This window comes from Hylobates moloch, unplaced genomic scaffold (genome assembly GCF_009828535.3).
Source record: "Hylobates moloch isolate HMO894 unplaced genomic scaffold, HMol_V3 SCAFFOLD_1, whole genome shotgun sequence".
NCBI lineage: Eukaryota > Metazoa > Chordata > Mammalia > Primates > Hylobatidae > Hylobates > Hylobates moloch.
Window position 1 is genome coordinate 26,646,457 of NW_026652276.1, and position 20,246 is coordinate 26,666,702.

At 43.5% G+C, this 20,246-nt stretch overlaps 1 protein-coding gene across 2 annotated transcripts in view; it reads right to left on the minus strand.

Moving 5' to 3' along the window:
* The window catches only part of ATIC (5-aminoimidazole-4-carboxamide ribonucleotide formyltransferase/IMP cyclohydrolase), a 45,912-nt gene extending 29,712 nt beyond the window's left edge, over positions 1-16,200 (minus strand). For both annotated transcript variants that reach the window (XM_058438692.1, XM_032754623.2), the window contains exons 1-7: positions 16,077-16,200; positions 15,620-15,746; positions 10,003-10,079; positions 8,498-8,564; positions 2,896-2,984; positions 2,105-2,256; positions 1,274-1,430 (exon numbers count right to left, since the gene is read on the minus strand). In XM_058438692.1, the coding sequence (XP_058294675.1) occupies positions 1,274-1,430; positions 2,105-2,256; positions 2,896-2,984; positions 8,498-8,564; positions 10,003-10,079; positions 15,620-15,746; positions 16,077-16,095 (688 nt within the window). In that variant the 5' untranslated portion in view covers positions 16,096-16,200. The remainder of the gene's footprint in view (positions 1-1,273; positions 1,431-2,104; positions 2,257-2,895; positions 2,985-8,497; positions 8,565-10,002; positions 10,080-15,619; positions 15,747-16,076) is intronic.
* Between the last annotated feature and the right edge of the window lie 4,046 nt (positions 16,201-20,246).

Here is a 20,246-nt window from a genome sequence, read left to right on the forward strand (position 1 = left end):
GAAAACAAATTACTTAGATTACTTCAGCCTAGAGGACTTCACAGTCTGTGGGGACTTGGGAAGTGTTAGTGTCAAAATGTATCTGAGATCTCAGGCCAGGTGTGGTGGCTCACACCTGTAATCCCAGCACTCTGGGAGGCTAACACGGGCAGATAACTTGAGGTCAGGAGTTTCAGACCAGCCTGGCCAACATGGTGAAACCCCATCTCTACTAAAAACAGAAAAACTAGCCAGGCATGATGGTGCGCAACTGTAATCCCAGCTACTCAGGAGGCTGAGGCGGGAGAATCGCTTGAACCAGAGACTGCGCCACTGCACTCCAGCCTGGGTGATAGAGCGAGACTCCGTCGTCTTAATTAAAAAAAAAAATCTATCTGAGGCAGAACAATAGAATGCGGCAAACATGAAGACGCTTTCAGATTCTCCTCCCACCTGGCATGCTCCCCTCCCCATCGCTCTCTCAGCTGGTGACAGGGAAAGGAAGCCCAGGCTGCATCCCCCCACCAAATGCTGACCGCCCCAGGCAGGAAGGAGGCTGCCCTTGCTCTCAGCCAAGGCCAGCTGCCCTGGCAGTGCTTGGGATTCCAAGGCCTCCATGCCTGGGACTCTCGCCTGTCCCTGCCCCTACTCTCCCTTGTACCAGAGCAGGACAGACTCTAACAGCCTACCTTTGGAACAGAACAGGACACACATTTAAAAACCCTCTCTAAACTCTACAAACCCAGGGGAAGTCCTACTTTCTCTGTTCAAAGAAACCTCTTTATCAACGTTAGTTCTTAACATCACATTTCTATTTTGGCCTACTTCAATTGGGCTTCTAGATCCAACATTCCAAGGCAATGGCTTCTTACAACATTTGCAAAACAAACAGTCCCTTTTCTGTTCTTAAATGCATTCAAAAAGGTTGGAATTATAACTTTTCTTCTGCTGGTTCCTCCACAGTATACCTACCAAGCCTTTACCCCAAGGCTTTCTTGACCCTCTTCTCTATAACATCCAGGCCATCCCATCCTGTCTCATGTCTTCAAAAAGATCTACATGGCAGAGACATTCCAATCTCCATCTTCCCCATGACATCTTTTCAGAACTCCAGACTACTCAACTTCTGTGCTCTTCAGCCCAAATGGTGTCTCAAACCAGATGGTTATCAGATGGCTACGAGAGGCATTATGGAATGTATCATCTTCTGAATGTGAACCACATCAGATGCAATACAGAGAAACACACAGTCTCCAGACACAGCAAACCATGCCACAGAATGCTCGGGCTTTACCTGTGATGGGAAGCTTGGGCTGCAGTGTGTACAGCTGGGCAGGGGTCTGATGAGGGTTCATTCCATACCGCAAGGGCATCTGAGATATGCCTTTGCTGTACTGTTTCCTGAAATAATCTGAAATTGCTTCATCATATTGTGCCGTATGAGTGAATGCCTACAAAAAGCATAAGTTTTGTGAGACACTAGCAGCACTTTCCAAATTGGGGACAAGATGGTTTTCTACATCCACAGCAAACGAGATCTCACCATTCAGTGCTATGTGGTGGCTGCACAACATGATGACATCATGAATAACACCAAAGCACTGAATGGCCCAACAAATTACCCCGTTCCAATTCTCTTTCAATCTTTTTTTTGAGACAAAGTCTCACTCTGCCACACAGGCTAGAGTGCAGTGGTGTGATCTCGGCTCAATGCAACTTCCGCCTGCTGGGTTCTAGAGATTCTCCTGCCTCAGTCTCCCGAGTAGCTGGGATTACAGGCGTACCACACCACACTCGGCTAATTTTTGTATTTTCAGTAGAGACGGGGTTTCACCACATTGGCCAGGCAGGTCTCAAACTCAAACTCCTGACCTCAGGTGATCCACCTGCCTCGGCCTCCCAAAGTGCTGGGATTACAGGCATGAGCCACCGCACCTGGCCCTCTGTCAATCTTTTTGACAGAATACCTCTGTAATAGCTGGTCTCTCCATTTTTAACAAAAGGATAGCAGCTCCAAGCAGACCTTTGGTAGGTGATGCAATCTACCAAGAATTGAATACTGCTTGGTCTGGCAAACACTGCACTCCATGGATGTAACTTACAATATCATGAAAGTGCATCCCACCTTCAAGGCTAACTGGCGTCTAGTCTCCAAGGAGGTGTCCTTACTCTCGGAGCTCTGCATCTCTGTGGACACCACCACATAGTCCTCTGGTTCACACACGACTGTCACTCGAGCGTGGTTTTTGGCTGCAGCTCTCAGTAAGGTTACTCCACCTTTGAAGAACAAAAGACATATTGATTTTTGTATGTCCCTATCAGCTTATGAACCGCCTTCAAATAAAGTCATTGTGCATGTACTTCCATTTTAATTCCTGACTTAAAAATCAGGAAAATAAGCTGGGCGCAGTGGCTCATGCCTGGAATCCCAGCACTTTGGGAGGCTGAGGCAGGTGGATCACCTGAGGTCAGGTGTTCGAGACCACTCTGGCCAACATTGCGAAATTCCATCTCTACAAAAAAATACACAAAAAAAAAATTAGCCGGGCGTGGTGGTGTGCACCTGTAATCCCAGCTACTCAGGAGGCTGAGGCAAGAGAATCACTTGAGCCCAGGAGGCAGAGGTTGCAGTCAGCCAAAATTGCGCCACTGCACTCCAGCCTGGGTGACACAGCAAGACTTTGTCTCAAAAAAATAAAAATAAAATAAATAAATAAATAAATCAGGAAAATAACCCAGATGAATCTCTGCACACAAAAAAGCTTAGAAAATATAAATGAATTATAGTAATCCCAAAACACAATCCAGAAGTAGCTATTTTCTATTTCCTCAGTAATAAAATTCAAAATGACATCTCACTAAAATTTAAATAATCCTCTCCTCTCTCAGTCTTCTAAAATGGTTTTTCTGACTTACCAATGTCAATTTGCTCCACAGCCTCTTCAACAGTTACACCTGGAGAAGCCACTGTCTTCACAAAGGGATAGAGATTGCAGGCAACAACTCTATAAAAACAAAGACGAATCTGGCTGTCATTAAAAAGTCCACTCATGTGGTTTATAGCTATCTAGGAAAAAAACAAGTCAGTACTATTAACATAACGAAAAGCCATACAGAACTAATATATAAACTGTGAGCCTGACATTTTAGAATTCTAACGAGTGTGTTAAAAAGTCAGGGTGTCCTGCTGGGGTCGAGCTGAGGTAATTTAGTCAGCAGGTATTCCCAGGATCTGAATACACAGTACTCCCTCCACGTCACACTGCAACGCTGCTGCTTGTACAACCTTAGCTACCCAGAACCACCAAGCCATCAAAAACTTATAGAACATTTTAATAGAAGTATAAAGTACAAGATTACAGGTAACATTCTCATTTTGGAATGTGATCACTATTATCCAGAACATTAGAATTTAGATTATTTTTCCAATGGATTCGCACAATGATGAAAAATATCAGAGCATTCTAAGGGTGAAACATTTGTTTTGCCTTCAGAGAGGTCATAAAAATGATGGTAATAGGAATGCCAAAAGAATAATTTAAAATACAGAAGTAATCTAAAATTAACAATCAGTGAAGTACAGTTCCACTCCTAGGCCTGTAGTGCGAGGAGCTCTAGAGGCAGGCTCCAAACAAGCCTAACTGCTGAAAACTAATTAAAAAAAAAAAATAAAAACAACAGAAGAACAGAATAGGAGGGGAAACACTTCCCAGCTCATCTTTATTAAGTCTACTGCCCTCCTACTAAAACCAGACAAATGTCACAAGAAAACTAAAGACCAGTACTTCTTAGGTATCTTCACACAAAAACTCTCAACAAAACACTAACAAACTGAATCCAGAAAAATGCAAAAACCACCTGATCATCTCAATAGATGTACAAAAAGGATCTGACACAATTCAACAGCTATTCATATAAAAACACTCAACAAATTAAAATAGAAGGGAATTTACTGAACATGACAAAGTGTAAGAAAAACCCACAGCTAACATCATACTTGATGGTGAAAGACTAAAATACTTGTCTACTAAACTCAGAAACAAGACAAGAGGCCGGGCGCAGTAGCTCACGCCTATAATCCCAGCACGTTGGGAGGCTGAGCCAGGCAGATCACCTGAGGTCAGAAGTTCGAGACCAGCCTGGCCAATATGGTAAAACCCCATCTCGACTAAAAATACAAAAATTAGCCAGGCAAGGTGGCACATGCCTGTAATCCCAGCACTTTGGGAGGCTGAGGAGGACGGATCACCTGAGGTTGGGAGTTCAAGACCAGCCTGACCAACATGGAGAAACCCCATCTCTACTAAAAATACAAAATTAGCCGGGCAAGGTGGCACATGCCTGTAATCCCAGTTACTTGGGAGGCTGAAGCAGGAAAATCACTTGAACCCGGGAGGCAGAGGTCACAGTGAGCCAAGATCACGCAACTGCACGCCGGCTTGGGCAACAAGAGCAAAACTCCATCTTAAAAAAAAGAAACAAAACATAATGTCCATTCTTACCACTTCTACTGAACACTGTACTAAAAGTTCTAGCCAGAGCAATTAGCAAAGAAAAGAAAATAAAAGGCATCAGGACTGGAAAGAAAGCAGTGAAGTTATATCTATTTGCAGATGATACCATCTAGTATACAGAAAATCCCAAATTCACAAAAATAACCTTTTAGCGCTAATAAATGAGTTCAGCAAAGCCGCAGGATATATGATCAATATATAAAAATCAACTGTATTAAAATATACATTAGCAATGAATGAGAAAAAATTAAAAAAACAATTCTACTTCACAAGACAATGTTAAAAGAAATTAAAGACACCCCATGTTCACGGACTGGAAGATTTACTATTCTTAGGGTGGCAACATTTCCCAAATTGATCTACAGATTCAACACAATCCCTATGAAAATTCCAACTGTGTTGTTTTGCAGAAATGGACAAGCTGATTCTAAAAATCATGTGGAAATGCAAGGGACCCTGAAGAGTCAAAGCCATCTTGAATAAGAAAAACGAAGTTGGGGCCGGGCGCAGTGGCTCACACCTGTAATCCTAGCACTTGGGAGGCCGAGGCGGGCGAATCACGAGGTCAGGAGATCGAGACCATCCTGGCGAACATGGTGAAACCCTGTCTCTACTAAAAATACAAAAAAATTAGCTGGGCATGGTAGCGGGCACCTGTAGTCCCAGCTACTCGGGAGGCTGAGGCAGGAGAAGGGCGTGAACCCGGGAGGCGGAGCTTGCAGTGAGCCAAGATCGCGCCACTGCACTCCAGCCTGGGCAACAGAGCCAGACTCCATCTCAAAATAAATAAATAAATAAATAAAAAATAATAAAACAGAAAAACGAAGTTGGAGGACTCACACTTGCTGATTTCAAAATTTGTTACCAGCCTATAGTAATAGTGTAGTACTGGCATAACAGCAGGCACACAGACCAAGGGTACCAAGACCATTCAATTGGGCAAAGAACAGTCTTTTCAACAAATGATGCTGAGACAACTAGACAGCCACATACAAAATAAGACTTCTATTTCATGTCTGTATATAAAAATTAACTTAAAATGAACCAAAGACTGAAGTATAAGAGCTAACATTAAAATAACTCTTAAAAGAAATGCACACAGGCCGGGTGCGGTGGCTCACGCTTGTAACCCCAGCACTTTGGGAGGCCAAGGCGGGTGGATCACCTGAGGTCAGGAGTTCAAGACCAGCCTGGCCAACATGGAGAAACCCCGTCTCTACTAAAAACACAAAAAAATTAGCTGGGCATGGTGGCGGGCGCCTGTAATCCCAGCTACTTGCGAGGCTGAGGCATGAGAATCGCTTGAACCCAGGAGGCGAAGGTTGCAGTGAGCCGAGATCATGCCACTACACTCCAGCCTGGGCAACAAGAGCGAAACTCCATCTCAAAAAAAAAAGAAAGAAAATATACACAAAAATCTTCATTACTGAGGATTAGGCAATGGTTTCTTAGATATGACACCATTAACACAAGCAACAAAAGAAAAAATAAATTCGACATCATCAAAATGAAAAACATTGGTGGGCCAGGCACGGTGGCTCACGCCTATAATCCCAGCAGTTTGGGAGGCCAAGGCGGGCGGATAACCTGAGGTCAGGAATTCAAGACTAGCCTGGCCAACATGGTGAAACCCTATCTCTACTAAAAATCCAAAAAAATTAGCCAAGTGTGGTGGCAGGCACCTGTAACCCCAGCTACTCAGGAGACTGAGGCAGAATCGCTTGAACCCAGGAGGTGGAGGTTGCAGTGAGCCAAGATCACACCACTGTACTCCAGCCTGGGCAAGATTAAGACTCCGTCTCAAAAAAAAGAAAAAACTTGTGATGCTCAAAGGACACCATCAAGAAAGGCTAACACAATCCATAGAATGAGAGGAAACAAACTTACAACTCAATAATAAACAGATAAATAACTCAACTAAAAATGGACAAAAGGTCTCAACAGACATTTCTCCAAAGAAGGTACACAACTGGCTAGGAAGCACATGCAACGGTGTTCCACATTATTTGGAAAACAAATTATAACCACAATGAGATGCCACTTCAAAACCCCTAGAATGACTAGAATCAAAAAGACAGATAGTAACGTTGATGAGGATGTGGAGAAACTGGAACCCCACCCAGCACACTGCTGCTGGAACTGTAAAATGGTGCAGCACTCTGAAATACAGGGTCGCGGTTCCTCAAAAGCTAAACATAGTTACCATATGATCAAGGAATTCCACTCCTAGGTATATACCCCAATGAAATGAATGTGTATGTCCACACAAAAACTTATACACAAATATTTATAGCTGCATTATCCATAATATTCAAAAAGTAGAAACAACCCAAATGTCCATCAACAAATGAACTAATAAACAAAACAGGGTATGACCACACAATGGATCATTTTTCAGCACTAAAAAGGAAATGAACTATTGATACTATGCTATAACATGGATAAACCTTGAAAACATGCTAAGTGAAAGAAGCCAGGAACAAAAAACCATATATTGTTAGACTCCATTTATACAAAAACGTCCACTACAGGCAAATCAGAGACATAGCAACTGGTGGTTGCCGAGGCTGGAGGATGTTGGGGAAATGGAGAATAAATGCGTATGGGCATAGGGTTTGGGGTGGGGGTGATGAATACGTTTTAATATTGGATGTGGCAATTAATATGGTTTGGATGTGTGTCCTCTCCAAATGTCATTTTGAAATGTGATCTCCAATGTTGGAGGTGGGGCCTGGCGGGAGATAACTGGGTCACGGGGGCAGATCCCTTATGAATGGCTTGGTGCCCTCCCCATAATGAGTCCTCACTCTGAGTTCAGGCAGAGCTGGTCGTTTAAAAGAGCCGGGCTGGCCGGGCGTGGTGGCTCACACCTAATCCCAGCACTTTGGGAGGCCGAGGTGGGTGGATCATTTGAGGTCAGGAGTTCCGAGACCAGCCTGACTAACATGGTGAAACCCCATCTCTACTAAAAATAGTAAAAATGAGCTGGGCGTGGTGACAAACGCCTGTAATCTCAGCTACTCAGGAGGCTGAGGCAGGAGAATCACTTGAACGCGGGAGGCAGAGGTTGCAGTGAGCCAAGGTCATGCCACTGAACTCCAACCTGAGCAACAGAGCGAGACCCTGTCTCAAAATAAAATTAAATTAAATTAAGAATAAAATTTAAAAAGTAAAAGAGCTGGGCAACTCCTCCTCTCCCTCTCTTGCTTCTTCTCTCATGGGATATGCCAGCTCCCCCTCTGCTTTCCATTGTGATTCCATTGTGATTATAAACTTCCTGAAGCCCTCACCAGAAGCTGATGCTGGCACCATGCTTCTTGTACTGTCCGTAGAATCATGAGCCAAAATAAACCTATTTTCATAAATTACCCAGCTTCTAGTATTCCTTTATAGCAATGCAGGATAGGCTAACACAGTAATGGTTGCACAACTTCTGTGAACCACTGATTTGTACATTTTCAATTGGTGAGTGGTATGGTATGTGGATTAGATCTCAATAAAGCTGTTACGTACATTTAAGAGAAACAGCCAGTATCTTTATGCAAATAACTCAGTTAGTTGTGCAAGTTGATAATTACTAATATGAAAACCTGAAATCTGAAATGCTCCAAAATCTGAAAATTTTTGAGCGTCAACATGACACTTGGAGGAAATGCTCACGGGGCATTTCGGATTTCTGAGGGATGCTCAACTGGTATGTTACCTGCAAATATTCCAAAATCTGAAGAAATCTGAAATCCAAGACACTTCTGGGTCCCAAGCATTTCAGATAAGGGATACTCAACCTATACATACTAAGATTTAGACTGTAACTTCCTAAAAAACTTAAGTATGTATTTTGGTATATAAATCTGGCCAAACCAAAATGCTTACACACATACAAAGTCACACAGAAGGTACGCAGTAAAGGTTTATAGTGAGTAAGAAAAACCAGGGATATCAGGTTTGGCACAGTCTTTGTTGTTGGTCCGTAATGTGTTAAAAGTTCAATTTCAGGTTTTTACCTTATAAGACTGAAATCAAGTCTGGCCATGTCAGCATTATCTTCTGGAATATTACGAGCCAAGATTCCTAATTTAACAAAGTTAAACAAAGTCATTAGGTTCAAACAACAAGTCAGATTAAGGAATTTCTTTCAACATAGTACCTTCAATCAAATTAAATCCTCTTGATTAAAAAAAAATGTTTTTTTTTTTTTTGAGATGGTCTCGCTCTATCGCCCAGGCTGGACTGCAGCGGCGTAATACAACTCACTATAGCCCCGACCTCCAGGGCTCAAGTGATCCTCCTACCTCAGCCTCCCAAGTAGCTGGGACTACAGGAATGCATCACCACACCCAGCTGGTCTTTTCAATTTTTTAAAGAGAAGGGGGGTGTTGCCATGTTGCCCAGGGTGATCTTAAACTCCTGCGCTCAAGCAATTCTCCTGTCTCAGCTCTCAAAGTGCTGGGACTACAGGCAAGAGCCACCATGCCCAGCATAATATTCTTAACTAAAGAATATCAAACATGTAGTTGGGGAGTTATCAAACAAAAAAATTAGGATTAACAGATATATTTGGCTGGCCACAGTGGCTCATGCCTGTAATACCAGCACTTTGGGAGGCTAAGGTGGGGGATCGCTTGAGCCCAGGTGTTCAAGACCAGCCTGGGCAACAAGGTGAGACCCCGTCTCTATAAAAGCTATACAAAAGTTAGCTGGGCATGGTGGCACATGCCTATAGTCTCAGCTACTTGGGAGGCTGAGGTGGGAGAACTGCTTGAGCCCGGGAGGCAGACAGAGGCTGCAGCGAGCCATGATCGCACCACTGCACTCCAGCCTGGGCAAGAGTATGACCCTGTCTCAAAAAAAAAAAAAAAAAAAAGATACATTTAAAAATCTTTTTCTTCAGTTCTTGATCCCTGTTTCTTGAGCAATAAAATATAAAAAAGGTAAAAGGAATTTTACAAAACTGTTGCTAGTTCCAGAACAATCTATGCGTTCCTGTAAGTCAGTGGCTTGTCTGATGATCTGTAGCCATTCAGCTTTATTCACCAAATTGTACCACAACTGACAAACTAGGAGGATACCAGTTTCTTGCCGTTTTGGTTTATATACAATTCATTCTCAGGTGAACGAACAAATGTAAAGCACTTTGAAAAAAAAATTCTTTTGCAAGTCAGTTACACTGTGATGCTTCATTCTAAGTTTGAACTATTTTAAAAGTATTTTCATACTGTGAAATCTAAATATCTTCAGCAACTCGAGCAGGAAACACCAGACTCTAAATTAGGTATCAGGTCAGGACTAATAGCAAGCACAGGAAAACAATCTGAATTCATCAAGTAGTAAGACAAGCTGGATTTTAAACCAGTTCTAACGTATTATGAAATCTGGCAGCAACTTCATAACATTAACTTTATATGTAAATTTCTCTTAAGCCTTTTTCTTCCTTTATTTTAGGACGCTATCAACTAAAATATTCCTGGAAACCACTGACTGTTTTACAGTAAAGATAGTAACCACTTACCAGCATGGACTGCAGGATGCAAAGTTTTCACACGACCCCTCAACATTTCGGGAAATCCCGTCAACTCAGAGACATCTCTGAAAAACAGATAAACAGAATGGTACTACTGGTGTGGCTGAATTGTAATTTTCACTATTCAAAGCATCCACTGTTTTCATTTCAAGAGATTTTGAGCCTAAATTCAACAACGAGAAAATTCTGATTTTTTAAAGTATTTCACTATACTTGATTTCTTAAGTAAAATTCTATTTACTTTCGAAAAAAAGTTTATTTAATATGTTTCCTAACTGTTGTGTATGTTCAGGTATAACTGGTAACTATTACAGCATTGGTTTTATAATTTTCAGAGAATTTAGAAACTGAATCATAAGCCATACTCATTAAATAATATCACTAAGACATACAACTGAGAATGTGGCAGTATGTAACAAAAAGCATTAAAAATATCCTTGGCCGGGCACGGTGGCTCATGGCTGTAAATCCAGCACTTTGGAAGGCCGAGGCAGGTGGATCACCTGAGGAGGGGAGTTTGAGACCAGCCTGGCCAACATGATGAAACCCCATCTCTACTAAAAAAATAGAAAAAATTAGCCGAGCGTGATGGTGGGCACCTGTAATCCCAGCTACTCGGGAGGCTGAGGCAGGATAATCACTTGAACCCAGGAGATGGAGGTCGCAGTGAGCCGAGATCATGCCACTGCACTCCAGCCTGGGCAACAGTGCAAGACTCCATCTCAAAAAATAACAACAACAACACATGAAGATGGCATATCAAGTGAGTGAAGACATAAAAGACTGTTTAATAAAGTGGTGTTGCTATTGGAATAACTGGTTAAACCCACACAAAAACACATTCCTTATGAATCAAAGGTTTAGCATTTAAAAAATCATGCATGTAGCAAAATTAAATATGTGACGAATGCTTTCCAAATTTTAAACAAAAGATTGAGCGGTCTGATTACAGAAATGTTAAATAAAAAGTTTTACATGGGAAAAAAAAGAAGTAAACTAGAAAAAATAATCACACAATGTGACAAAGGGTCAAGTGAAGGATGATAAATATTAATCCATATCACAAAGCAGACCCCTAGAAAGTTGTAACCATGAACACTCTGGCAGACTTTATAAGTTGTAATGGTGTGTAAAACTGCCCACAATATATAAGAAAAAATAAAGCAGGGGCCGGGTGGGGTGGCTCACACCTGTAATCCCAGCACTTTGGGAGACCAAGGCGAATGGATCACCTGAGGTAAGGGAGTTCGAGACCAGCCTGGCCAACACGGTGAAACCCCACCTCTACTAAAAATACAAAATTAGCCGGGCATAGTGGGGCATGCCTGTAATCCCAGCTACTCAGGAGACTGAGGCAGGAGAATCTCTTGAACCCGGGAGGCAGAGGTTGCAGTGAGCAAAGATCGTGCCACTGCATTTCAACCTGGGCAACAACAGCGAAACTCTGTCTCAAAAAATAAATAAATAAAAAGAAATAAATAAATAAAGCAGGAAGCAAAACCGCATCTATCTTCTGTGTAAGCTATGAAATAAAGTACATGCTTATAAAAATGCTAGAAGAAAAATATACTAACATGTTAAGAATTACAATTCATTTTTACTACCTTCTTTAGAGTTGTCCATGTTTTCGAATTTTCTGCAATCAACATATATAGTTTTTGAGATGGGATCTCACTATGTTGCCCAGCCTGGAGTACGTGATTATTCACAGGCAAGACTACAGTGCATGGCAGCCTAGAACTCCTGGGCTTATTAAGTAATCCTCCAAGTAGCTGAGACTATAATAAACACTTTAAAGCAGCAAGTTCTGCCAGTAAGATACGGAATTTCCTGGGTAGATTCTCCTATTAAGGGGAGCCATTTGCAAATGACTGGTGTTTGACCAACGACACACACGGTTCCAACATCCACAAACTGGTGACATAAATGTTTTCAAATTCAAAATTTCTTTTCCTGGGGTTCAGGAAATAAAATCCATTTCCTCCAAATGAAGACCTTCACTTAAAACTTAGAGAAGGCGGATTTATTTCTAGAATTAAACATTTGGGGTAATTAAAAAGCTTGCTCCTCCTTGGAACTGAAGAATTTATACATAATGGCTGTAGTCTTGGGAAATAATTCTATGTATGCTCACTGCTGTATACTCACTAATTAAAATCCATCAGTTTACCTCATGACAAGGTAATGGTTAACTTCCTGGGATAAAATTATTGCAGATAACAACACCCAAAAATATGCTCAAAAGCAGCCTCTGAACCAAGATCTCTTTTTTTTTTTTTTGAGACAGTGTTTCTCTCTGTCACCCAGGCTGGAGTGTAGTGATGGAATCTCGGCTCACTGTAACCTCCACCTCCCGGGTTCAAGCAATTCTCCTGCCTCAGCCTCCTGAGTAGCTGGGATTACAGGCGCACGCCACCACATCCGGCTGATTCTTTTTTGTATTTTTAGCAGAGATGGAGTTTCACCATGTCGGCCAGGCTGGGCTCAAACTCCTGACCTCAGATGATCCGCCAGCCTCGGCCTCCCAAAGTGCTGGTATTACAGGCGTGAGCCACTGCGCCCAGCCAGAACCAAGACCTTGTCCAGGCATGGTGGATCACACCTGTAATCCCAGCACTTTGGGAGGCCAAGGCAGGCAAAATTGCTTAAGCCCTGGAGTTCAAGACCAGACGGACAACATAGTGAAACCATCTCTATCAAAAATACAAAAATTAGTCGGGCATGCGTGTGCACCTGTAGTCCCAGATACTCAGGAGGCTGAGGTGGAAGGATTGCCTGAGCCTGGGAGATCAAGGCTGCAATTAGCCATGATTGTGCCACTGCACTCCAGCCTGGGTGACAGAGCAAAACCCTCTCAAAAAAAAATATATACATATAGCTTTCTCCTGCCCTCTTGCCTCTCACCCTTCATTCTTCCCTGAAGTCACAGAAATGAGAATTTCTCTTCCCCAGGGCAGTTTACAGAAACTAGAACTTTTTCCCCAAAGCCAGTCATAAGAATTAAACTTATGATTCTAACTTTCCACTGGCTTTCTGTCTAGGAGCTGGCCATAAAGAAATCCTCTCATCTCCTTGCCCAATAGTAGGTCAGGAGATCCTCGTGGGGTGGAGAAAGAATTTTAGAGAAGCCAAGAACAATCTGGACAGACAGGCTTTCCTGGCTTTCTCCACCTGTCTACTAGCATACACCATATCCTTGCTGTCCAATCATACTTCCAGCTTTCTGTCCATTCTTTGTTGAACCCAAACATAAAAATGGATGGTTTTTCCTCTATCTTTGGGTCTTCATTCTGAAGGCTCTCATGTCATGTAAAACTTTGTTAAATAAATTTGTTATGCTCTTCTCTTATTATAACCTGTCTTCTCTTATAAAAATATTGGCCGTGATGTTTACGATGGAGAGCAAAGGATCACACCTTTCCACTCCTACAAAATCTTGGCCTCGGGTGCGGTGGCTCACACCTGTAATCCCAGCAGGCTAAGGCGGGGGAATCACTTGAGGTCAGGAGTTCGAGATCAGCCTGGCCAACATGATGAAACCCTGTCTCTATCAAAAATACAAATTAGCCAGGCGTGGTGGCAGGCACCTGTAATCCCAGCTACTTGGGAGGCTGAGGCAGGAGAATCGTTTGAACCTGGGAGGCAGAGGTTGCCATGAGCTGAGACAGTGCAACTGCACTCCAGCCTGAGCAACAAGAGTGAAACTCCGTCTCAGAAAAAAAAAAAAAAAAAATCTTGGCCTCTTACTAGCTGTGTAATCTCAAGCAAGTTACTTAAGTATGTTGTGCTTAGTTTCTCCTTACCTATAAAATGAAGATAACACTACCTACACTAAAAAGTTGTTATAAGGACTATAAAAGTTTACATATGTAAAATACCACTGCAACTGAATAAAATACCACTGCAACTGAATGTGGCCTTTGTTGCAGAAAAAACAAATGCTCCAAGTTGTTTACACTTCATTCAGTGAACTTTACTGTGCTGAGCTCTAAATAAATCACTCATGGTGAACTTCTTATCCTTTCACAGAAGAGAAACACATTTACGTTTCCAGTTTTTAAAGAAGATATGACCATAATGAAGATAAGTGAGGAGTGGGTAGAGGTACAGAAACAAGACTAATCAGTTGATAAGTACCTAAAGTGGGTGACAGACATAGGACTCAAGGGATCACTACACTTTTCTACTTTTGATTGTGTCTGAAATGTTTCCATAATACAAAGTTTGGTGGGAAAAAAAAGAGACTACAGATGAGGATTTTGCTTTAAGAAGGTTCCACTACCATAGAAGGACCCAACTTGGCCCACTGGAAAGCACGCAGGTCTGGACTTTGAATTCTCATTCGGTTGCTGATGAGCAAAGAGCCAACTTGCCAGCCACGATTCTCACAGGTTTCCCATGAAAACCACAGAGACAAGACGCAAAAAGACATCCGAAAATATACAGTTATGTATTTGTTAATAAAAGTAAGGCATTCTTACCATCTGAACTTGTTAAATTTAGGGAAGCTGTGTACTGCTCACATAGCTGAGAAGTGCACAAAGAAAAGGTAATAACCTACCTCTACATGGATCTAGAAACCAAGAAGCAAATTTTCCACATGGCAACAGAAAGCAGACAGATATCCTTCATCTCTTTCATTCTAAAATATGTTTCAGGGTGGGCATCTCGTTCCACCCAACTCTCACTGCCGTTTATTAAATAGCTATCCTATAGTTTTTTTCATTTTCTACCTTTCAGTAGACTTCCTCCCTCTCCTCCCAAAATGCCACTCCTTGACATCAGCAATGGCACCCTGGTTAATCATTTCTAAGTCCCTTCTTTCCATGGTCCAGTCAGCTAATGAAGGGCTTGTGAACGTGGGAATGAATGATTTGCACCTTCATATGGTTACCAGAGATTCTAAGGGAAGGCAGATAAATTGGAATCTTCATGATGTCAAGTTTCACTAAATCACCAGTCAAAGTAACTGAAGTTTTCCTTGCATAACAAGTGGCCCACCTAAGTTAATCTGTTTAAGGAAGGGGCTAAGACTAGGGTCCTAAAATCAGGAACAGCACGGGTTCCAATCCTACTTCTCCCTTACTCAACTCTTTAAACTTGTGCAGAAGTTGCTAAATCTGTCCAGTGTGTTGTCCAGGGTCTTTCTCTATCGCCCAGGATGGAGTGCAGTGGCGCCATCTCGGCTCACCACAACCTCCGCCTCCCAGGTTCAAGCGATTCTCCTGCCTCAGCCTTCTCAGTAGCTGGGATTACAGGCGTGTGCCACCACACCGTCTAATTTTTGTATTTTTAGTAGAGACGGGTTTCACCATGTTGGCCAGGCTGGTCTCGAACTCCTGACCGTAAGTGATCAGCCCACCTCGGCCTCCCAAACTGTTGGGATTACAGGCGTGAGCCACCTAGCCCGGCCGTCAAGGGTCTTAAAAGTTACTAAATCTCTCTCAGCCTCACTTTTTTTCCCCATAAAGCGGGAAAGTATTGCACCAACCTCACAGCACTACTGGGAGGAGTAAATAAGGCATTTTGCTCCTGGTGCCTGGAATACAATACTTCCTGGTTAATGTGTTCACACTCCTTCCTGATGGAACTAGCTATGCCTTACCTGACTGCCAGACCAGCATCCCTGAGAGCTTTTGCAGTCCCTCCGGAAGCGACCAGATTCAAACCAAGAGCGGTCAGGCTTCTTGCAAATTCCACAAGGCCGGTTTTGTCAGAGACACTAAATAAGGCTGAAAGAGAAGACATTTTTTCTCATGACTCGCAGCACACTGCACCGCAAGGCCTTGGGAGGGTCTGGGGGAGGAGAGTCTCGAATCGCAAGGCCAGCACCTGGACCCTGCGTTCGCAGGCCTGGTCCGGGCCTCCCCAGGTCCTAAACCCGCGAGCTGCTCTAAGGCGGGCCCCACGCAGGCTGCGGCCCGGCGGGGGAGCGGGGACGCTGACTTTTCAGTCCCGCAGCGCCGCCCCTGCCGTGCTGGGTCCCGCCGGCCGCAGCCAAGGCAGAAGCGTGGGGGGCCGCAGGCGAGGACGCAGACCGCGCCGCTCCGCTGGGGCCTCACCGAGCTGGCTGGGAGCCATGGCTGCAGGTACTGGGTTCGGGGCGAGCGGGAGGCAGCAGCGGCGGAACCACGTGCGCAGGTAGGAGGGCTTGCCGGGATGTGGCGGCTCAGGAAGCGGGTGGGCGGAGCTGTCTCCGGGCTTGTCACGCGGCCCGCCGGCCCTGCCCGGCGCCTTGCTCTGCTCAGTTTCAGATGCAAGATCCGCGCCCCGGGGCGGAAGGGAATGGCGGGATGGGGCGGCGCTCTGCCTGGCGCGCCTGGGCGGAGTGCTTGGGCTGGAGGGGATCCTGCCTGCGGTCCCAAAGTCCAGGCGTGGCAGCCAGCGATCTGCCCACGCCCCCAAAGTGAGGCCACCCCATGGCTTCTGGGGCAAATGCCTGTTTTTCTAGGCAGCCGGTCCCCAGAAGCTGGAATGTACGTAAAAGTGCCAGAAGCACCCATGCTGAAAACTAAACAAAAGGAATAGTTCATATAGCGGCAAAGCTGGAAAGTATCTGGACAGTTATATACCATCCTCCCTTTTTGTTTGTTGTTTTTTTGTTTTTCCGGTTTTTTTGTTTGTTTTTGTTTTTTTTGAGATGGAGTTTCGCTTTTGTTGCCCTGGCTGGAGTGCAATGGCGCGATCTTGGCTATGTCACGTGCAACCTGCAACCTCCGCATCCTGGGTTTAAGAGCTTCTCCTGCCTCAGCCTCCCGAGTAGCTGGAATTATAGGCAGGCGCCATGATGCCCGGCTAATTTTTGTATTTTTAGCAGACATGGGGTTTCGCCATGTTGGCCAAGCTGGTCTCAAACTCCTGACCTCAGGTGATCGGCCTGCCTTGGCTTCCCAAAGTGCTGGGATTACGGGGGTGAGCCACCACGCCCAACTTGTTTTTTGTTTGTTTGCTTGCTTGTTTGTTTTGAGACAGGGTCTCGCTCTGTCTCCCAGACTGGAGTGCAGTGGCACCATCTCGGCTCACTGCAACCTCTGCCTCCCAGGTTCAAGAAATTCTCCTGCCTCAGCCTCCCGAGTAGCTGGAACTACAAGCTTGTGCCGCCACACCCATCTAATTTTTTGTTGTTGTATTTTTTTTTTTTTTTGTATTTTTAGTAGAGACGGGGTTTCACCGTGTTGGCCAGGCTGGTCTTAAACTCCTGACCTCAAGTGATCCGTCCACCTCCGCCTCCCGAAGTGCTGGGATTACAGGTGTGAGCCACTGTGCCCGGCCCCATCCTCCTTTTTAATAGGCTTAAAAAATAAAACCAAGGCCCAATGATTTAAGTGAGGGACTCCAGAGGCCACAGATGACAGTCAAAACAAAGTGAAATTGACATTCGTTGTTGATTTTCACTTTATAAAATTATAATTTAAATGTTAATTTATAATATTATTTTATAAAATTTAGTCAGTATTGTAAAAGTGCCTAAAAGCTGCTTAAAGATGGTGTCTTCTTACAAACCTGTAAATATTACTTTGCCCCAAGTTTGGATGAGAGGAATGATGACAGTTAAAAGAGGGTAAGAGAAGACCTTTCTTAATTCATTAAAAACAGGGAAAGCAAAATTAAACACATTTGTTTCTTTCTAAAAATGACACCTTTAACACAAAATAAATACATATTGTGGTCTACGAGTCTTTTTTAATGTTCTTTATTAGAATTATATTCCAAAGTAATAGCATTGTTTATCTTTTAGTCTGAGCTCACAGCTGTAAAAATGAGTCTATTTTCTCATTATCTGCATGCAATTTATTTTTGTTTTTCCTCTTCCTTTCTCTAATTCTTCCCATCTCTTTACTCCGCAAAATAAATACCTATTGATTAGAATCAATTTTTTTTTTTGAGACAGAGTCTCACTCTGTCGCCCAGACTGGAGTGCAGTAGTGCAATCTCGGCTCACTGCAACCTCTGCCTCCCAGGTTCAAGCAATTCTCCTGCCTCAGCCTCCCGAGTATCTGGCAGTACAGGCACATGCCACCATGCCTAGCTAATTTTTGTATTTTTAGTAGAGATGGGGTTTTGCCATGTTGGCCACGCTGGTCTCGAACTCCTGACCTCAGGTGATCCACCTGCCTTGGCCTTCCAAAGGGCTGGGATCGCAGGCGTGAGCCACCGCGTCCGGCCTAGAATCAATTTTTTGACCTCTAAATATGTGAACCCTTTGCTCTGAACACTTCTCACATTCCTACGAGGAATATATTATCGCAGTGTCTTCAGTGTGTTTGCCAAATTTGAATTTAAAAAGGAAATTTCCTTGGCCAGTCACCATTAGGTTTTTACAGGAAATTGAAAGCAAGGAAAGGAGAAAACAATGCTGACATTTATTGATACTGGGAAATAAACAGTTGCTTAGGCATTATGCATTTGTCTGTCATGTGAATTACAAATATTTATTCGATTCAATACATTTTTATTGAGCCTTTTCTGCCTGGATGGCAGAAACACAGTGTCAGAAGACAGATAAATATCATCTAAGCACTGTCCTCAAGGAGCTCATGATGGAATGAAAATGTAGACACATGAAGTATAACTAAAAAATATTAATAGAGGCCGAGTGCGTGGCTCACACTTGTAATCCCAGCACTTTGGGAGGTGGAGGCGGGCGGATCACGAGGTCAGGAGATCAAGACCACCCTGGCTAACATGGTGAAACCCTGTCTCTACTAAAAATACAAAAAATTAGCCAGGCGTGGTGGTGGGCGCCTGTGGTCCCAGCTACTCGGGAGGCTGAGGCAGGAGAATGGCGTGAACCTGGGAGGCGGAGCTTGCCGTGACTGAGATTGTGCCACTGCACTCCAACCTGGGTGACAGAGCGAGACTCTGTCTCAAAAAATTTAATAAATAATAATAATAATAAGAGAGAAAACACGGCATTAAACTGATTTTGTAGAGCCTCTTTCATTACAGACTCTTCCATTTAAAGATGTTTACTCTGGGGCCTGGTGTGGTGTCTCATGCCTGTAATCCCAGTGCTTTGGGAGGCAGAGGTAGGAGAATCACTTGAGGCCAGGAGTTTGAGACCAGCCTGGGCAACATAGTGCATGCCTGCAGTCCTAACTACTTGAGAAGATGAGGTGGAAGGAGTTCGAGGTTACTGTGAGCTAAAGTTGCATGGCTGCATTTCAGCCTGGGCTACAGAGCAAGACCCTGTCTCTTAAATAAAATTAAAAAAAAAATAACAGGCTGGGAGTGGCTCATGTCTGTAATCCCAGCACTTGGGCAAGCTGAAGCAGGTGGATCACTTGAGGTTAGGAGTTTGAGACCAGCCTGGCCAACAGGTGAAACCCCGTCTCTACTAAAAATACAAAAAGTAAGTTGGGTACAGTGGACATCTATAATCCTAATACTTTGGGAGGCCAAGGCGGGTGGATTGCCTGAGCTCAGGAGTTCAAGACCAGCCTAGACAACATAGTGAAACACCGTCTCTACTAAAAAAATACAAAAAATTAGCTAGGCATGGTGGCAGTGCCTGTAATCCCAGCTACTCGAAAGGCTGAGGTGGGAGAATCGCTTGAACCAGGAGGTAGAGGTTGCAGTGAGCCAAGATAGTGCCGCTGCACTCAAGCCTGCACTATAGAGCGAGACTGTCTCAAAAAATAAAAATAAAGATATTTACTCTGATTAATTCTCCCATAGTTTTAGCATCCTGACTTGATAAGACTTATTATATTAATGACAAAAAGAGTAAATGAGTTTTTTACTAGCTTTGTGATCCTGGCCAAGTCACTCCATCTTTTGGGGACCTTTGTTGCTTTACTGGTAATATGGACATAATATTTTTTCTGCAGTCCTCATCATATTTTAAGAAGCAAATTAAGTACAGGTAGTCTACTGAAAGTACAAACTGCAAAGAGACTAATAAGAGTAAAATAGAGGTGTGATCTCCTTGGTTCCCTTGGTCTGGCTAATCAGGTATCTTTCTGGGCACCAAGGTATGTCTTCAAAGATCTAGTCACCAGCAAGCTAGTGCCTTAGAAAAGGGAGATGTTCTCATAAAGATGAGAATGCATCTTTTACCAATGGTTTACCGCAGGATTATTGTTTCAGAAAGACAGAAAGGGTGTGTGTACACTATAATGATTACATTTTCATTTCTTTTCTTCTTACTTCACATACCTCCAAAGAGAAGCTTGAAGACCCTAAAATCATAGTAATATACCTTAAAATATTTAATGTACATGAATTGTTTC